Source organism: Drosophila innubila (genome assembly GCF_004354385.1).
Source record: "Drosophila innubila isolate TH190305 chromosome 3R unlocalized genomic scaffold, UK_Dinn_1.0 2_E_3R, whole genome shotgun sequence".
NCBI classification, from domain to species: domain Eukaryota; kingdom Metazoa; phylum Arthropoda; class Insecta; order Diptera; family Drosophilidae; genus Drosophila; species Drosophila innubila.
In genome coordinates this window covers 31,988,770-32,007,173 of record NW_022995380.1, presented here as the reverse complement: position 1 = coordinate 32,007,173, position 18,404 = coordinate 31,988,770, and the positions used below count along the sequence as shown (strand labels likewise).

At 39.7% G+C, this 18,404-nt stretch overlaps 3 protein-coding genes across 4 annotated transcripts; all 3 read right to left on the bottom strand.

Moving 5' to 3' along the window:
* Positions 1-288: 288 nt before the first annotated feature.
* LOC117792886 (clotting factor B) lies at positions 289-3,201 on the bottom strand. Its single transcript, XM_034633195.1, has 4 exons — positions 2,834-3,201; positions 2,188-2,353; positions 1,371-2,124; positions 289-856 (listed from the first exon to the last, which is right to left on the bottom strand). The coding sequence occupies exons 1-4, from the start codon at positions 3,047-3,049 to the stop codon at positions 442-444; spliced, it is 1,551 nt and encodes a 516-aa protein (XP_034489086.1). The 5' UTR covers positions 3,050-3,201; the 3' UTR covers positions 289-441.
* A 236-nt stretch (positions 3,202-3,437) lies between these two features.
* Positions 3,438-6,538, bottom strand: LOC117792885 (serine protease gd-like). 2 transcript variants are annotated; one of them, XM_034633193.1, is made up of 5 exons: positions 6,296-6,538; positions 6,059-6,230; positions 5,352-5,599; positions 5,114-5,285; positions 3,438-4,519 (listed from the first exon to the last, which is right to left on the bottom strand). In XM_034633193.1, the coding sequence occupies exons 1-5, from the start codon at positions 6,503-6,505 to the stop codon at positions 3,507-3,509; spliced, it is 1,815 nt and encodes a 604-aa protein (XP_034489084.1). In that variant the 5' UTR covers positions 6,506-6,538; the 3' UTR covers positions 3,438-3,506. The 2 variants fall into 2 exon arrangements, with proteins under 2 accessions (XP_034489084.1, XP_034489085.1); XM_034633194.1 differs by having other exon boundaries at positions 6,059-6,233; positions 6,299-6,403.
* Positions 6,539-7,085: 547 nt separating this feature from the next.
* On the bottom strand, positions 7,086-9,445 carry LOC117792889 (serine protease gd-like). Its single transcript, XM_034633198.1, has 3 exons — positions 9,206-9,445; positions 8,962-9,139; positions 7,086-8,476 (listed from the first exon to the last, which is right to left on the bottom strand). The coding sequence occupies exons 1-3, from the start codon at positions 9,416-9,418 to the stop codon at positions 7,437-7,439; spliced, it is 1,431 nt and encodes a 476-aa protein (XP_034489089.1). The 5' UTR covers positions 9,419-9,445; the 3' UTR covers positions 7,086-7,436.
* Positions 9,446-18,404: the final 8,959 nt, after the last annotated feature.

The following is an 18,404-nucleotide window of genomic DNA, read 5'->3' as shown; positions in this document are numbered from 1 at the left end:
AAATGAATGCCAAAATTTAATTAAAGAATATATTTTCGATTTTAGAATATTGTATTCCTTTGATGGAAAATACATTACTTGAATATTTAATCTTATAACCTGTTTAAAAAAAGTGAAATATAACTCGTTTTACAAGCCAAGAGAGCATTCGAGAGTCGACATAACTCTTAGGAATTCTTTCATATATAAGCTATAGCTAATAATGCAAATATTTAATTTCCCTGCGCTTAATGTTTGCATTTAAACGTTGAAGATGTTGTCATAGTACGTAGTTAACATTGTAAATTGTTATTTGAGGGCGTCATTATATGGCATTTATTAATTTCCCTGTTGAATGAATCTCCTACAGCACGTGTTGTAATCTGATCTAAGTCGCAATGGAGATAACTTAACCACTTTTGACAGATTTGTTGGGTTATTTAATATATTTATTAATATTTCTTAGTTTGACTTTACAAATTGACGGATCCAAGTCAAATGCTTGGACACATCGCAGTACAGCACGTACTGATCGAGATTGCAGTGCAAGACGGTGCTGCGTTCTCCCTGGGAGACTATGCCCCGGAGTAGCCAGCGATTGTTGCGCTTGATCATCAGACCTCCGCCGGAATCGCCAAGGCACGGACCGGAGCCATCGAGATTGCCGGCACAGAGAGTGCGCTCCATGAGCTTTGGTCCCTTCCACTTGCGAGCACACTCCGCCCCGCTGGCAATCTTCGCCTCGACAACTCGTGGATACCGGGTCACTGAATTACCCAGCTCATCCGTTCCCCAGCCGGCAATGGAGCCAGTTTCGACACTCACTTCACTCTCTTCGGATTCCCACAGGCAAATCGGGCGAATGATGTCATTGAAGCTGCAGGAGAAGGAGAGAAAGTCATTAGTTCAAAATAGTAGACCCTGTCTATAAAAACTACTTTTCTAAAATTGACTTAACCTTTGAGTTTATTATTCGATTGTGACGAAATTTTGAAAACAAGAAAAAATAAAAGTACTTATCATGCGTACCGAAATTCGTAATCTTAAAAACTGATCTTATAATTAGTTTTTATTCTATTTTCAGGGACGTGGTCAAGTTCTAAAACCAGCTTGATCTGCTTTGGATCTACAGTAGTGTACATACCAAATTTAGCGACTCTAGCTCTTATGGTCTATAAGATCTACTCTTTAAGTAAAGAAAAATTATGTTATAATTTAATAATAGTCTATTTTCAGTGCCGTGTTCAAATTCTAAAATAAACTTGATCTGATAGGATCTACAGAAGTACAGATACCAAATTTAGTGCCTCTAGCTCTTATGGTTTCTGAGATCTACTCTTTAAGCATAGGGTCTTTTAATCGATTCTGATCAATATCATCGTCTTACGCACTTGACGGGTCGATGAAGTGTCACCAGTGCAATATCCGCATCGGGCTGACTTTGGACCAGGGAGGAATAGTCTGGATGCGTTACAACGCGCAGTACATCCCGTCCTTCGGCGCCTTCTTCATGGTAGTTGTCCAGATCATAGCGACCCATCGACACGACGACGCGATCTTCCTTTATCTTGTAGACGCAATGGGCCGCTGTGATCACCATAGTCTCGGAGATCAACGATCCGCCGCATTTGAAGGCGAGTGCAAAGTTCTCTTTGTGAAAGATGGCCGTCAGCCATGGATACCTGCCCCTCGGGAACTCCACTCCCCTTTGAATAAAAGGGGTGGTCGTGCCTTCTTCTCCACACACAAACGAACTCGATTGCACCCCCAAAATTGGATTAAATGGTGTCGGAATCGACGGAATCGACGGAATCACAGCTGGTACAGCTGGCAGTACGGATACTGTTGTTTTGGTTGTTGTTGCTGGTGTTGCTGGACTTGGCCAGGGCATAATTGCAGTAGGGATTCCAGTTGACCAAGTCGGTCGGACAGCAACTGAAGTAGAGGGTTTTTCGTTGATCCAACTGGCGATTAAGTCTGGAATGTCATCTTCTGACAGCTCTTTGCCAATGGGTGCATTGATAATCTTAATCTTCACATCGGACTGACTTGCTCCGAATCCATTGAACACAACGGGAGCAGTCACTTGACGACTATTAAATTGGATCTCATAGAAGCGATTAAAATAGCTGCTGGGCGGAGGATCTGTGAAGAATTCTCAGTTAGCTCTCACTTTTGTACTCCCAGAAGTCCATGAGGATTACTCACATTCACTGCCCGTACAGAGTGGGACGTTGTTGAAGGCCAAAGCTGTGAGTTTGGGGAGTACACCTGTTGCATCTGGCCAGAGACTAAGGCGAAACTTGGCGGCCTGAAAATTAGCACGTGCGGTGGCATCATCCGGATGCGGGAGCAGAGCGCCAACAACAGCTTGCTAAAGATGGAACGGAATGGAATGGAACATAATTCAATCTTATGATGTGGAGTGGTAAAAAATGATTTAAACGTAATTAAAATGTTATAGATTGGAACGTGATGGAATGGAACAGTATTAAATGGACTGAACTGATTTTGATATAAACAAAATGGAATGGAATTTCATGTTAGTGTAATGCACCCGAATGGAACAGAATTAAATAAATGGAAGTGGAACACAATGGAATAAGACGTAGGAAAATATAATGGAAAAGAATGGAATGGAATACAGTGGCATGGAACATAATATAATGACATGAAATGGATTGGATTGGATTGGAGTGGAATGTAATGTAAATTCATTTAATAAAACCCAATGTATTGGAATACAATGAAATAAATTGAAATGGAATACTATATACAAGTAATGTAATGGAATGGAATGTGAATCTATCAATAATCGTATCAGAATCCAATTTTTCCGACTCGAAGTACTCACATCTTGTGCTCCCCGCTGCGAGAATCTCATATCGATGCGATTGCGGCCATTTTGCAGGGCGAGCGTCAACTCGCCGTAAAGGCCGCTAATGCCGGACTGAAGGTATTGAAAATATTGAGCACAGGCATTATCCGGCAACTGTTGACCACCGGAAAAGGGAAGTAACAGCGACAGCAGGGGCAGAAAAGACAGTTGAGAAAGACGTTGCAAGTTCATTTGGGGAATTTATTGAAACCTTCAATTAAAATTGAATTTGAATTGGAAATGGAAATAACAATAGCAATAGAAAACTTGACTAAGTTTTTCGAGCACACGCGACAAGCATCAATAGGAGAATATAACTAAATAGCAAGCAGCTGAGCGATGCTTAGTGGTGCTAAGTGGTGCTTAGTGGTGCTCAGTAGTACTCAGTGAGTTTCCATCTCAATTTCCATCTTCTCAACTTGTCAGTTGAGTCAGTTATGCCAAGCGGAAACTGGAAATACTCGTACTGAGTGCTCTTGAGTGATAAGTATTGGATACATTCTCCGCCCACAATTCCGCTCTTTCCCTCTCCATACCCAACACACCCCTAACCACACCCCACCCTACATAAACGTGGGAATTACTTGTTAAACAGGCAGCGCTATTTTTATTTTCTTAACTTATTTGTAACTGTTTGTTAACTGTCATTTCATCTGACAACATTCTTCTCAATCCAGCTGAGATGCCTCGCCACATCACAATAGATGACGTAGCGCGACAAATCGCATGAATTCCCCGATCGCTGAGCCAACGAGACGATTCCCCGCACCATCCAACGATTGTTCCGCAGCACCATCAATCCTCCTCCCGAGTCACCCAGACAAGGACCATGTCCCTGACTATTTCCGGCACAGAGTGTGCGAGGTGTGAGGAAGTCCTTGGCTGTGACCATTTCACGTAGACACTGCTCCCTGGAGACGGGTCTCACGTTGACCGTCGTGGGAAAGCGCGTCGGCTTCAAGGTGCTATCAGTGCCCCAACCCGCGACGGCGGTCTGCTCACTCTCATCGATGCCCAGCGAGGTGCTTCTGGTCCACATGCAGATGGGACGCACATAGGTTGAGTAAGTCACATGTTCCGTTAGCACCAAGAGACCTAAATCTGAGTCCGGCACAAGATTTCCTACAAAGTCCGGATGCGTCTTAACACTCTCTACCGCCATCAACGTGGCATCCTTCTCCGGATGTACCGTCACATCGTGACGTCCTACATAGACTCTCAGCTGAGCTGGAGTTAATCCATAGATGCAATGTGCCGCCGTTATCACTGTGCGTCCAGAGATCAGTGTGGACACACACTTGTAGGACAGCTCAATCGTTGTGGGATCCGAATTTGTATCGTGATAAAGCGCTGCCAGCCAGGGAAACCGTCCCCGAGGCACATTCTCTCCTCCAATCTGCAAGCCAGCGAATCCTTCCACTCCACACTCCTCTGCTCCTGCATCTTGACGAGTTCCCACAACTGCCACAGTTTCCACAACTGCCACAGGTTTTTTGGTGGTCCTCCGCGGAAGGAAAGGATTACTATTCCCACCGAAATGTAAAAATGGGTTTGATGATGGCTGACTCTGGGGCTGTGGTTGTACAACCTCGTGTGTTGTTGGCGTAGACGATGAAACAGACAGGTGCAATTGACGAGTAGATGTCGACGAAGGAGCTTCATCTAGAATACGAAAAATAAGGATTATATTTTAAGTAAGAACTAATCAATTAAAGTGTAAGACAGATGAATTTGTAGGTAGTAGACAGGTGGTCTCATGTTTCTATGGTTAGAGTCAAAATATAACTTTAATAGTTCGGAATAACTGGATTCGATTCCCCATCCTGCCAAGCTTAAGGTGAACAGACAGGTAGGTGAAATATATATAATTAATTATATATAAAAATATATAATTATCCGTCAAGTTGTCATAAATATATTTTTAAGTTCATAAAGAATAAAACGTAAATTAAATTTATTCATTAAATTACGAAAGAAAAGGAGATAAACAGTCAAGTGATTAAGGTAATTCAGTAATCTTCTCCACTTGACTTTGACTTGAGTTATGAAAGCTGTTTAGAAATATGGATTCAATAATTTATTTCTGTTTATTGGTTGCGACAGTCAACAAATCAAATCAGCCAATTGTCGACAATGAAATACTCACTGATCATTAATATTTATAGGGCTGATCGTATCCCATAGGCAAACACACAAATCGAAGTGTAAAATCAACAAAAACAACAAAAACAAGCTCAACTGAAATTAATTACTCACATGAACTGCTTGTGCAGAGTACTTCACCATTCAGTTCGATAAGCACGATCTTCGGTAACTGACCCACGTAGTTATCGAAGCGCACGAAGAGCTCGGCACTTCCGCCATCATGCATGCGCTGCAGAGCCGTCTCCCTGTTCGGGTACGGCCCCAAGTTACTCACAGTACCAGGCTATATATTAGAAATATGTATTATTAAGATGAGAAAAGCATTTTGAACGAAACACGATTCATTGACCTTATCGACGCCATGCGAGGAAAACTTCAGTTTCCAGTTAACATCTCGCAGTCCGTTCCGAGTGGGAGTGACATGTCCAATCCAGTGATCTCCCTGCTTTTCATACTTAAAGATGTTGCAACCCATTGATGGCAAACGTTGTGACACGACAGATTTGGGTTGTTTCACCTCATGGGTTGTTGTTGTTGTTGTCGTCGAGGAAACAGCCAGGTGCAGCTCACGAGTAGCTGACGACGAAGGAGCTCCATCTATAGCACAGTTAAGAAAAATGTAACTCAATAGAAGAAAGGAGTGATTTCTTCAGAAATATTACAGTTGTAGTCACACAGTCTCTAATTCCAATAGGTCTGATAACTGTGTCAATTGTGCAGTTTTCAAAAGCTTTACATGTTCAAATTTGAGATATCCATTTAAAAAAATATCAATTTTATTTCAAAATGAACAAAGTTGGAGTGTGAATTAAAATTTAAAACCAAATCATTATCAAAAACACATTCCGCAAAATAACGGGTCAAACTTTCGCAAAGGCAAATCACTTTTGAACACAATTGGTCTTTGTTTAGGTTCTTTTGTACTCAAATGATTCAGGTATAAATCAAATGTTTGTTTCTTAATCGATCGAGATAATACAAATCTAAAACCAAATTAATCCGCAAGAACCACGTAGGAGCATTGCAACTAAATTCGGTTTAAAATTAGGTACTCACAAGAATTGGCTGTGCAGAGCTCTTGACCATTCAGTTCGATGAGCACGATCTTCGGTAGCTCATTCTCGTAGTTATCGAAGCGCACAAAGGTCTCGGCAGTACCGCCATCGTGCATGCGCTGCAGAGCCGTCTCCCTGTTCGGGTACGGCCCCAAGTTACTTATAGTGCCGGGCTATGCAGAAGATAAATGAATTATTAAGATGAGGGTTGTATAGGAAGCACGCGGGATCCGCTTACTCCATCTACGCCATGCGAAGAAAATTTCAACTTCCAGTTAACATCGCTTAGACCTATTTGATTGGGTGTGATATGTCCAATCCAATGATCACCCTGCCTCTCATAGTGAAAAATGCTGCTGCAGGCATTTGGTGGCAAACGTTGTGGCACAACGAACCGTAGACAAAGTCCAAACAAGGTTAGGAGTAGAATCTCTAAGATGTTCGCCATCAGAGCTGCGAACTGACAACTGTCAACTGTCGCTGATAGCGATCGAACTAGAACTAAACTCAGTAGATTGAAAATCATCTCGAATTGTGAATTGGCTTGATCATCGAGGTTCTGTGAAATACCCGATTGATCTCTCACTCTCTCTTCCATTTGATCTCTTCCTCTCCTTCTCTCTTCTTTTTGCTGAGATGATGCTTGTGCTGAGGACAGGTATTTCGTTGGGGCTTTGCCCAATTCCCTCGTCCCCTTGCCTAGATTATGCAAGCACAAAAATAGCCGGTTCATGGGTCAATATTATATATACACTCAATCATCGAACTTATCATATATGCTTGAATGAAACGTGCTTTTACTCTAATCAGCCTACAATTGTTTTTGTTTATGTTTTGATTGTGATTGTGATCACTGTCGTTCTCTCTCGTCTTTAAACTGGTTTTTCATCTTATAATTTTCTATCACTTGTGTATGAATTTATAGTATTTGCGTCAGGGGTATTCCCCACGCTCTTAGCACAAGTTCTCAGCTTTATCAGAAATATTTACTTCCTTAATACAAAGCGAAAATAAAAGAGTTTTAAAAGTGTTTGCAGAAAATAGTACTTTATTTTTTTTTTTTTAAGATCAGCTCTCAAAAATTATAACCAAATGCTTATGATAGTAATATTTGTTCAATTTTTGTCAACTATAATTATCTGCTCATTTGACAGATACATATCTCATAATTAATTTTAAATCGCTACAGCCCAGACATTTATTGTACTCAATAGAAAAATAAAACAAGTGCTCCGAAAATGTTTTCGCTGAAGAAAGAAACCGATGAGATATAAATTTTTGCTGTTTTTGAGGTAAGCAGGCAGCTTTTGAAAATATGTGAATTGACTGTTCGATGTTCATGTTCCTAACTTATGGTTAACTGTTTGCTGACCTTCTCATCACCTAACAATATTCCTCTCAATCCAGTCGAGATGCTTAGACACATCACAATAGATGACGTAGCGCGACAGATCGCATGAATTCCCCGATCGCTGAGCCAACGAGACGATTCCCCGCACCATCCAACGACTGTTCCGCAGCACCATCAATCCTCCTCCCGAGTCACCTAGACAAGGACCATGTCCCTGACTGTTCCCGCCACAGAGCGTGCGTGGTGTGAGGAAGTCCCTGGCCGTGATCATTTCCCGTAGACACTCCTCGCTGGAGACGGGTCTCACGTCGACTTTCATCGGTAGTTTCGTTGGCTCTGGGCTCTTTCCATCATTGCCCCATCCGACGACGACCATCTTTTCAGTGTCTTCGATGTCCAGCGAGGTGCTGCTGCTCCACAGACAGATGGGACGCACATAGGTTGAATATTCCACATGCTCCTTAAGCACCAAGAGACCCAAATCTGAATCGGGAGATATATCTCCCACAAAGTCCGGATGCGTCTTAACACTCTCTACCGCCATCAACGTGGCATCCTTCTCCGGATGTACCGTCACATCGTGACGTCCTACATAGACTCTCAGCTGGTCTGGAGTTATTCCATAAATGCAATGTGCCGCGGTTATCACTGTGCGTCGAGAGATCAATGTAGCGACGCATTTATAATCGAGCTCAATCGTTCTGGGATCCAAACTTATGTCGTGATAAAGCGCCGCCATCCAAGGATACTGACCTCTCGTCACGTTCTCTCCTCCGATCTGCAAGGCACTTAATCCCTCCAGTCCACATTCCGCTGCTCCTGGATTCTGACGCGCTTCAACGATTACGAAAGGTTTCCTACTGGTACTTGTGAAATGAAAAGGATTATTATTCCCGCCGAAATTTGGGATTCTCGGGCCGCGACTTTCTCCCCAGTTACGTCTGGACGCAATTTGGGGCTCGAAAGTTCGAACCGAAAACCCGCTATATGCTGTTGCCGTTGCTTCAGCCGAACCTTCGTTCGGCCCAAGAGCCATTCGCATCCGACGAGTTGCTGTTGAACGGGATGCTTTAATGAAAAAAGTAATGGGATATTCTTTAGGTAAGAAAACATATATTATCGCCATAGTCGAAACCCCGACTAAGAGATACCTGTTTCATAATATAGATACATAGTTCAGCTACTACCATAAACAAATTACTGCGCACTTTTAAGCGCTAGCGAAAAACTTAGCTTAACTACCGTTATATTTATTTGATATTGATCATTTGATAAGGGGGTATAAGTGGGAGGGACAAATAAGCTCACTGTACCTGTAGTAATACCTATGTTTTTTCAATACAAGCAAACAAATTACAACCGCAATTGCGATTTGAATTGAATCGTTAATGAATACGGATGCTTGAAGTCATCAATTTATTCAGAAGCAGAAACAAGATAGTCGAACACACTAACTTATACCCCGATTTCACCGGACTTACTCGACTGATCAAAACTGATTTGGAATATGGGATAAGTATTCTCTTCTATTTTTCAGTCGATCAACTACTTACATGACCCTTCACATGAGCTGACTGTGCAGAGTTTTTGGCCATTTATTTCGATGAGCACAATCTTTGGAAGCTCATTTTCAAAGTAATCGAAGTGCACAAAAGCCTCGCCACTTCCGAGATCTTGCTTGCGCTGAAAAGCCGTCGTAGGATACGGCTCCAGATTACTTACAGTACCTGACTGTAAATGAGGAAAAGGTTAGCAGTAATATGATAATGAGATGCTAACGAAGTCGCATTCAATTACATTATCTACGCCATGCCAGCAAAATTCCACTGTCCAGTCAACATCGTGCCATTCGGAGTCCGGCAAATTGGGTGTTATACGTCCAATCCAATGATCTTTCATCCACTCGTACTGAAAGATGTTGCTGCAACCATTTGGTGGCACACGTTGTGGCAAGACGAAGCGTAGACAAAGTCCAAACCAGGTTAGGACCAGTATCTGTAGGCTAGCCATCAGATCTGTGAGCTGAGAACTGTCGCTGTCAGCGTTCGATCGAGAACTAAACTCAGTATATTAAATCTTATCTCGCAACGTGAATTCTCTTGACAATCGCCGTTCCGAGAAATACCCGTTTGATTTGCATAGATGAGGACAAGTTTTGTATGGGGTTTGTACCATCCTCTCTTTAGTCTAGGTAATGCAAGCGTAGGAATTTAGATAGATAAAATGCATCTCCAACTTTATCTGTCCCTGAAAAAAAATCGAATTGCAAGCAAACGTTAAAAACATAAATCTCAAATGCTGTTCACATAAAAAAATTTGTGAATAGAACAAGTGTTATTTTTAGATGACACTTTTCCAAAAACAACTTTTAAAATGATATTTCATAGTAATTTTTCAGCTTATCTGTTAAATTTGTAGTTGGAATTGGTTGCTTATTGAATCGGGCAGACCGCCTTAAAAATCGCATATTAATGTGCTAAATAGTTTTGAAAATGGCATTTTTAATACTTTACTGTATTTAATTTATCAGACCGCTTTGTTATTTAGGTAGTTTTTATTAGGTAGTAATTTCCATAAAGTATTTGAATATAAATTGAAATAAGTAACGGCTATTCTAAGGTTGGGACCTTAACTATAGCCTTTCCGACTAGTTTTCAACTAACAATGTTATTTTCAATCCAGCTAAGATGCCTGGCAACATCACAATAAACGGCGTAGCGTGTTAAACCGCATCCATTAGCCCCACTTTGTCCCAGCGAAACAATTCCCCGTATTATCCAGCGATTGTTGCGCAGCAACATCAATCCTCCTCCCGAGTCACCCAGACAAGGACCATGTCCCTGACTATTTCCGGCACAGAACGTGCGTGGTGTGAGGAAGTCCCTGGAAGTGACCATTTCACGTATACACTGCTCCCTGGAGACGGGTCTCACGTTGACTTTTGTAGGGATTTGCGTTACTTCGAGTGTGCCATTGCCGCCCCAACCGGCAACGACCATCAGTTCATCGTCCTCGACGCCCAAGAAGGTACTGCTGGTCCACAGGCAGATGGGACGCACATAGGCTGAGTAAGTCACACGCTCGGTGAGCACCAATAGACCCAAATCTGAATCGGGAGTGGTATCTCCCACAAAGTCTGGATGGGTCTTCACGCTTTCCACTTCCATCACAGTGGCATCCTTCTCCGGATATACTGATATATCGTGTCGTCCCACATAGACCCTCATCTGATCTGGAGTCTTTTTAAAAATGCAATGTGCCGCAGTTATTACTGTGCGTCCAGAGATTATTGTAGCGACGCATTTATACTCGAGCGTGCTGGCATCCAAACGTTTGTCGTGATAAAGAGCCGCCAGCCAGGGATACTGGCCCCGATACACATTGTCTCCTCCACGCTGCAAATATGAGTATCCAATTACTCCACAGTCCACTGACTCTGGTTCTTGAGATCTTGGCGCCACGATTACAATAGGTTTTGCGGTTGAAATGGCCGAAAAAAAAGGATTGCTATTCCCACCGGAATGTAAAAATGGGTTTAATGATGGCTGACTCTGGGGTTTTGGCTGTGCAACCTCGTGTGTTGTTGGCGTAGACGATGAAACAGACAGGTGCAAATGCAATTGACGAGTAGATGTCGACGAAGGAGCTTCATCTAGAATACGAAAAATAAGGATTATATTTTATGTAAGAACTAATCAATTTAAATGTAAGAGAGATGAATATATAGGTAGTAGTTCTATGGTTAGAGTCAAATAGAATTTGTATAGTTCGGAATAAATGGGTTCGATTCCCATCCTGCCAAGCGAAAGGTGAACAGTCACGTATTAGGTAAAATAAAAATATATATTTATCTGCCAATTTGTCGTAAATATGTTTTAAAGCTCATAAAGAATAAAACGCAAATTAAACTTATCCATTAAATTACAAAAAATAGGAGATAGACAGTCAAGTAAGTAAAGTAATTCGGGGATCTTCTCCCGCACTTTGACTTGAGTTATGAAAGCTGTTTAGAAATTTGGATTCAATAATTTATTTTTGTTCATTGGTTGAGACAGTCAAACCAACTGGCGACAATGAAATATTCACTGATCATTAATATTTATAAGGCTGATCGTATCCAATAGGCAAACACACAAATCGAAGTGTAAAATCAAAAAATCAACAAAAATAAGCTAAACTACAAATAGTTACTCACAATAGTCGGCTCTGCAGAGAACTTGGCCATTATGTTCAATGAGTACGATCTTCGGTAGCTCATCCTCGTAGTTATCGAAGCGCACGAAGAGCTCATCACTTCCGCCATCATGCATGCGCTGCGTCTCCTTGTTCGGGTACGTCCTAAATCTACTCACAGTACCGGGCTATACATTAGAAAAATTTATATTAATAGCGAACAAATTGTAACCCAGCAGAAGTCATTGACCTTATCGACTCCACGCGAGGAAAATTTCAGTGTCCAGGAATCATCTTGAAGTGCGTTTCCATTGATAGTGACAATTCCAAGCCAATGATTACCCACTTTTTCATACCTAAAGATGTTGCTGCAGGCATTTGGTGGTAAACGTTGTGGAGCATTAGATTTTGGCTGTGCCATCGCTTGTGAAAAAGTCAGGTGCAACTCAGGAGAATACTCGTGCGAAGGAGCTTCGTCTTAAATAGTAAGAAGTAAGAACCGAGTAATTAAAATGTTAAAGAGACGAATGTGTAAGTAGTAGATAGACATTCAGACACTTTGGCTGTTCTCTTGACAGTGGCAGCACGGCAGGGGGCACATGTGCATTACTGGAATCGTGAGCATCCCTTTCAGTTTTATAATTTCGTTTGAATAAGATTGACCTTCCTGGTAGTCCAGATGCTGGAGCTAACGATCTAAGTGCATAAGTCCGAAAACTCTATCAATGTTATTTTATTTATTTATCCCCTAGGCAGACACACACATCAAATTGTACACACAAAATCAACAAAAATAAACTCTACTGAAACTAATTACTCACACGAGTCGGCTCTGCAGAGAACTTGGCCATCCAGTTCAATGAGTACGATCTTCGGTAGCTCATCCTCGTAGTTATCGAAGCGAACGAAGACCTCGGCACTTTCGTCATCTCGCATGCTCCGCATAGCCGTCTCGTCATTCGGGAACAGCGACAAGTTACTCACAGTACCGGGCTAAAAGAGAAAATAATTTTAAAATATGACGATAACCGTGTCTGATTCACTTACCACATTTACGCCATGCGCGGAGAATCGCAGCTTCCATTTGACGTCGCGTAGGCCAATGTGATGGAATGTGGCAATTCCAATCCAGTGATAACGCTGTATCTTATACCTGAAGATGTTGCTGCAACCATTTGGTGGCACTCGTTGTGGCCCAACGAGTCTTAGGCAAAGTCCAAGCAAGCAAAGCATTAGAATCTCTAAAATATTCGCCATCAGAACTTAGAACTGAGTACTGACAATTGTCAACTGTTGCTGATAGTGCTTGATCGAGAATTAACCTCAGTCAATTTCAAATCATCTCATAAACGGCTTGGAAATCGACTTTTTGTGAAATACTCGATTAATATTTTCTACTTTTATAGTCGAGAACAGGTATTTGTTTGTCTTGATAATGCAAGCGACATAGAATCCGGATATGTACTAAGTACCAATTGAAAACTACAGCCTTTGCACCCAATATTAGTATGTATTATTGTTCCGATGTGCCTCACTCGCTACAGAAAATATTACAGTTTGTTTTACTTCTACATATTATCATTGAACTGATTACAATATTCAGTCACGAGAATTCATGAGCGAGACTTAATTTTCTTAATAATTACAATAAATATTATTTTTGTTATTTATATAAATTAACACTTTACTCTCGTTCAACGGATTATATTTTCAATGAGTTCCACTTGCTTACGCAAAAATAAGTTTATTGTTTAATGTCCTTTATAATAAAATAGTATTTACACTGCACTAATCTACACTGACAAAAAGATCAACTTCTGAAATCAAGAAAGAAAGGGCTTGGAAGTCAACAATCTCTGAGTTCCTCTTTGCGGAGGGGCGAGAACATAGGACCACTCCCTGATTGGGATAAGAGACATGTGCAGCTGACGCGATGCTGTTATAGTATCGACGTTGTCTGCAAAATAAAGCAAAGGAAAGTATGAAAATGAGAAAACTAGTAAGGTCGTTGTAATCGAGATCCAAGCAAACGGAGTTGTGTTGTGACTAACACTAACACTAACTCATAATGGTCCTGTCTATATCTTCAAGGCCTTACACACCTCCTTTCTGTCGTAACATATTTCTTGACTAATTAGTAGTATCCTCTGCTAGAGTATATCAAGTCGACTGTTCAGAATGGTAATACAGCAACTATTCTGTCATAGACGCAAAGAACTTACAGCAGCAATTGCAAATCGAAAAGAATCGTTAATGAATACGAATGTATAATATTATTAATTTATTCAGAAGCAGCAACAAGACAGTCGAACACACTGATTTATACCCCGATTTTACCCGTTCTACTCGACTGATCAAAACTGATTAAGAATACGGGATGAGTATTTTCTTCTGCTTGTCAGTAGGCGAACTACTTACGTGAGCCATCACATGAGCTGACTTTGCAGAGCTCTTGGCCATTGATCTCGATGAGCACAATCTTTGAAAGCTCCTCTTTAAAGCTATCAAAATGCACAATGGCCTCGCAACTTCCTTGTTATTTACTGCGTTGCAGAGCCGTCGACGGATACGACTCCAACTGACTCACTGCCTATAAGTGAGGAAATGACGAGGATTCATATGAGGATGAGATGCTAACGAAGTCGCATTCAATTACATTATCTACGCCATGCCAGCAAAATTCCACTGTCCAGTCAACATCGTGCCATTCGGAGTCCGGCAAATTGGGTGTTACACGTCCAATCCAATGATCTTTCATCCACTCGTACTGAAAGATGTTGCTGCAACCATTTGGTGGCACACGTTGTGGCAAGAAGAAGCGTAGACAAATCCCTAACAAGGTTATGATCAGTATCTGAAAAGTTAAAGATCATATCGCTATTACGGGACAACTTTTAATATGCCAGAAGCAAAAATGTATTGAGAATTATGGCAGTTATATAGAAGCAAGATATTTGTATATACGTGTATGTATGTACGTATATAGTACATATATATGTATATATTTGTGTACTTGTTTAAGAAGCAAAAACTTTTAAACAACAATGAACACACACAAACTCAATTTTGCATCTTCTTTTTCTTCTCACTCTCCATCTTCTTCTCCTTCTGCTTTCCCTGCTTTATTCCTTCGCCTCCTGTCGCATTGTTGATTTGGCTTGAAGGTTTTCCTTTTTTCACAGCAACTTTTGTAATCAGTTTCAAGTTTGTTAAGCTTTTGTGGTAATTTGTTGGGGATTTGCGCGTACTCGTAACTGAATGAATTACGGGCCAAGTTTAACAGAAAGACGGCTAATAGGTAATGGCTAATGGTTAATGGCCAAGACTGCCAACATTTGACACTTCTGACAGCCTATTGAGTCCTGTATTGAGACATTCATATCCGACCAATTTGACTGCAACTCATGCTGAATTGCTTCCGCTGCAAACACTTGCAACCTGTTGCCACCCTCCCCTCTCAATCTACCACCCTTCCTCCACCCCTTGAGTCGCAGGAAGTGCATGTTCGTTGCAAATTGAGCGCATTTCACATTGACTGACTTTGAGGCGTTATGGCAGACATTAATTGGAGCGCATTAGGCAACTGAAAACCTCAGACGAACTTGGCCAATTCGCCGTCAATTGTCAATTGGCTATACACAGTGCGAATAAGTCAAGTATTTTGTACCAGAAATCACAAATTTCAAACATCATATCTGATTAAAATAGAAACTTGTAAAATCGAAAATTATTTCTTAAACCTAACCGATGTTAATCTACATCAAGCTTTATTCATTTTCAAAATTTAGTTTATTCTTTATCACTGCTCACTATCGACCACTGTCCATTTTTTCTATACTTACCCCAGAACTTTTTAAAAAAAAAACTGAACCGATATTTTTTTTTACCTCTAAATTGATTTGGCATCAAAATTGAAAATATTATCTATTTTGTCCTCACTGTCCATTTGTTCGATACAGTCGACCACTGTCCATTTTTTTCATAATTTTTAAGTAGAAACTATTTTAAAAACTTCAAACTGTCAAAACTTTGTCAAAACTGAACCGCATTCCGTATGGAATGTCAAATTTGTCTTGTTTCGATCTCTAATTTGATTCTGCATCAAAATTTAATAATATAATTTTTGTGACCTCACTGACCATTATTTCCAGTCTTTCGCTCACAGCCGATTTCTCCATACTCTTCAATTTTTTAAAAACTTCAAACCGTCATAACTTTGTCAAAACTGAACCGATTTTCTTCCGGAATGTCAATTTTATCTTCTTTTGACTTCTAATTTAATATTGCATCAAAATTGAAAAACATAATTTTTTTGCCTTCACTGTCAATTTTTTCCATGCCTTCGGCTTAATCCATGCTCTCCATAACTTCCCGTTGACACTTCTTCAGATCTTTGAAACGTCATAACTTTGTCAAAACTGAACCGATTTTCTTCCGGAATGTCAATTTTATCTTCTTTTGACTTCTAATTTGATATTGCATCAAAATTGAAAAACATAATTTTTTTGCCTTCACTGTCAATTTTTTCCATGCCTTCGGCTTAATCCATGTTCTCCATAACTTCCCGTTGACACTTCTTCAGATCTTTGAAACGTCATAGCTTTGTCAAAACTGAACCGATTTTCTTCCGGAATGTCAATTTTATCTTCTTTTGACTTCTAATTTAATACTGCATCAAAATTGAAAAACATAATTTTTTTGCCTTAACTGTATATTTTTTCAATGCCTTCGGCTTAATCCATGTTCTCCATAACTTCCCGTTGACACTTCTTCAGATCTTTGAAACGTCATAACTTTGTGAAAACTGAACCGATTTTCTTCCGGAATGTCAATTTTATCTTCTTTTGACTTCTAATTTAATACTGCATCAAAATTGAAAAACATAATTTTTTTACCTTAACTGTCAATTTTTTCAATGCCTTCGGCTTAATCCATGTTCTCCATAACTTTCCGTTGACACTTCTTCAGATCTTTGAAACGTCATAACATTGACAAAACTGAACCGATTTTCTTCCGGAATGTCAATTTTATCTTCTTTTGACTTCTTATTTAATATTGCATCAAAATTGAAAAACATAATTTTTTTGCCTTCACTGTCAATTTTTTCCATGCCTTCGGCTTAATCCATGTTCTCCATAACTTCCCGTTGACACTTCTTCAGATCTTTGAAACGTCATAACTTTGTCAAAACTGAACCGATTTTCTTCCGGAATGTCAATTTTATCTTCTTTTGACTTCTAATTTAATACTGCATCAAAATTGAAAAACATAATTTTTTTGCCTTAACTGTCAATTTTTTCAATGCCTTCGGCTTAATCCATGTTCTCCATAACTTCCCGTTGACACTTCTTCAGATCTTTGAAACGTCATAACTTTGTCAAAACTGAACCGATTTTCTTCCGGAATGTCAATTTTATCTTCTTTTGACTTCTAATTTAATACTGCATCAAAATTGAAAAACATAATTTTTTTGCCTTAACTGTCAATTTTTTCAATGCCTTCGGCTTAATCCATGTTCTCCATAACTTTCCGTTGACACTTCTTCAGATCTTTGAAAAGTCATAACATTGACAAAACTGAACCGATTTTCTTCCGGAATGTCAATTTTATATTCTTTTGACTTCTAATTTAATACTGCATCAAAATTGAAAAACATAATTTTTTTGCCTTCACTGTCAATTTTTTCCATGCCTTCGGCTTAATCCATGCTCTCCATAACTTCCCGTTGACACTTCTTCAGATCTTTGAAACGTCATAACTTTGTCAAAACTGAACCGATTTTCTTCCGGAATGTCAGTTTTATCTTCTTTTGACTTCTTATTTAATACTGCATCAAAATTGAAAAACATAATTTTTTTGCCTTCACTGTCAATTTTTTCAATGCCTTCGGCTTAATCCATTTTCTCCATAACTTTCCGTTGACACTTCTTCAGATCTTTGAAACGTCAAAACTTTGTCAAAACTGAACCGATTTTCTTCGGAATGTCAATTTTATCTTCTTTTGACTTCTAATTTAATACTGCATCAAAATTGAAAAACATAATTTTTTTTGCCTTAACTGTCAATTTTTCAATGCCTTCGGCTTAATCCATGTTCTCCATAACTTCCGTTGACACTTCTTCAGATCTTTGAAACGTCATAACTTTGTCAAAACTGAACCGATTTTCTTCCGGAATGTCAATTTTATCTTCTTTTGACTTCTAATTTAATACTGCATCAAAATTGAAAAACATAATTTTTTTGCCTTAACTGTCAATTTTTCAATGCCTTCGGCAATCCATGTTCTCCATAACTTTCCGTTGACACTTCTTCAGATCTTTGAAACGTCATAACATTGACAAAACTGAACCGATTTTCTTCCGGAATGTCAATTTTATATTCTTTTGACTTCTAATTTAATACTGCATCAAAATTGAAAACATAATTTTTTTGCCTTCACTGTCAATTTTTCCATGCCTTCGGCTTAATCCATGCTCTCCATAACTTCCGTTGACACTTCTTCAGATCTTTGAAACGTCATAACTTTGTCAAAACTGAACCGATTTTCTTCCGGAATGTCAGTTTATCTTCTTTTGACTTCTTATTTAATACTGCATCAAAATTGAAAAACATAATTTTTTTGCCTTCACTGTCAATTTTTTCAATGCCTTCGGCTTAATCCATTTTCTCCATAACTTTCCGTTGACACTTCTTCAGATCTTTGAAACGTCAAAACTTTGTCAAAACTGAACCGATTTTCTTCCGGAATGTCAATTTTATCTTCTTTTGACTTCTTATTTAATACTGCATCAAAATTGCAAAACATAATTTTTTTGCCTTAACT

Bases quoted from the DNA above. Each gene is read 5' to 3' on its own strand.
- LOC117792885 (XM_034633193.1), bottom strand. From the start codon at position 6,505: ATGGCGAACATCTTAGAGATTCTACTCCTAACCTTGTTTGGACTTTGT. The intron at 5,286-5,351 runs GTCAATGAATCG...TCTAATATATAG, and splicing joins CCTCGCATGGCGTCGATAAG to CCTGGTACTGTGAGTAACTT. The intron at 4,520-5,113 runs GTGAGTAATTAA...TTCGTATTCTAG, and splicing joins ACTCTGCACAAGCAGTTCAT to ATGAAGCTCCTTCGTCGACA.
- LOC117792889 (XM_034633198.1), bottom strand. From the start codon at position 9,418: ATGGCTAGCCTACAGATACTGGTCCTAACCTGGTTTGGACTTTGTCTA. The intron at 9,140-9,205 runs GTAATTGAATGC...CCTCATTTACAG, and splicing joins GCTGGCATGGCGTAGATAAT to TCAGGTACTGTAAGTAATCT. The intron at 8,477-8,961 runs GTAAGTAGTTGA...TTTTCATTAAAG, and splicing joins CAGCTCATGTGAAGGGTCAT to CATCCCGTTCAACAGCAACT.
- LOC117792886 (XM_034633195.1), bottom strand. From the start codon at position 3,049: ATGAACTTGCAACGTCTTTCTCAACTGTCTTTTCTGCCCCTGCTGTCG. The intron at 2,354-2,833 runs GTGAGTACTTCG...TTCCATCTTTAG, and splicing joins CGCAGCGGGGAGCACAAGAT to CAAGCTGTTGTTGGCGCTCT. The intron at 2,125-2,187 runs GTGAGTAATCCT...AATTCTTCACAG, and splicing joins ACTCTGTACGGGCAGTGAAT to ATCCTCCGCCCAGCAGCTAT.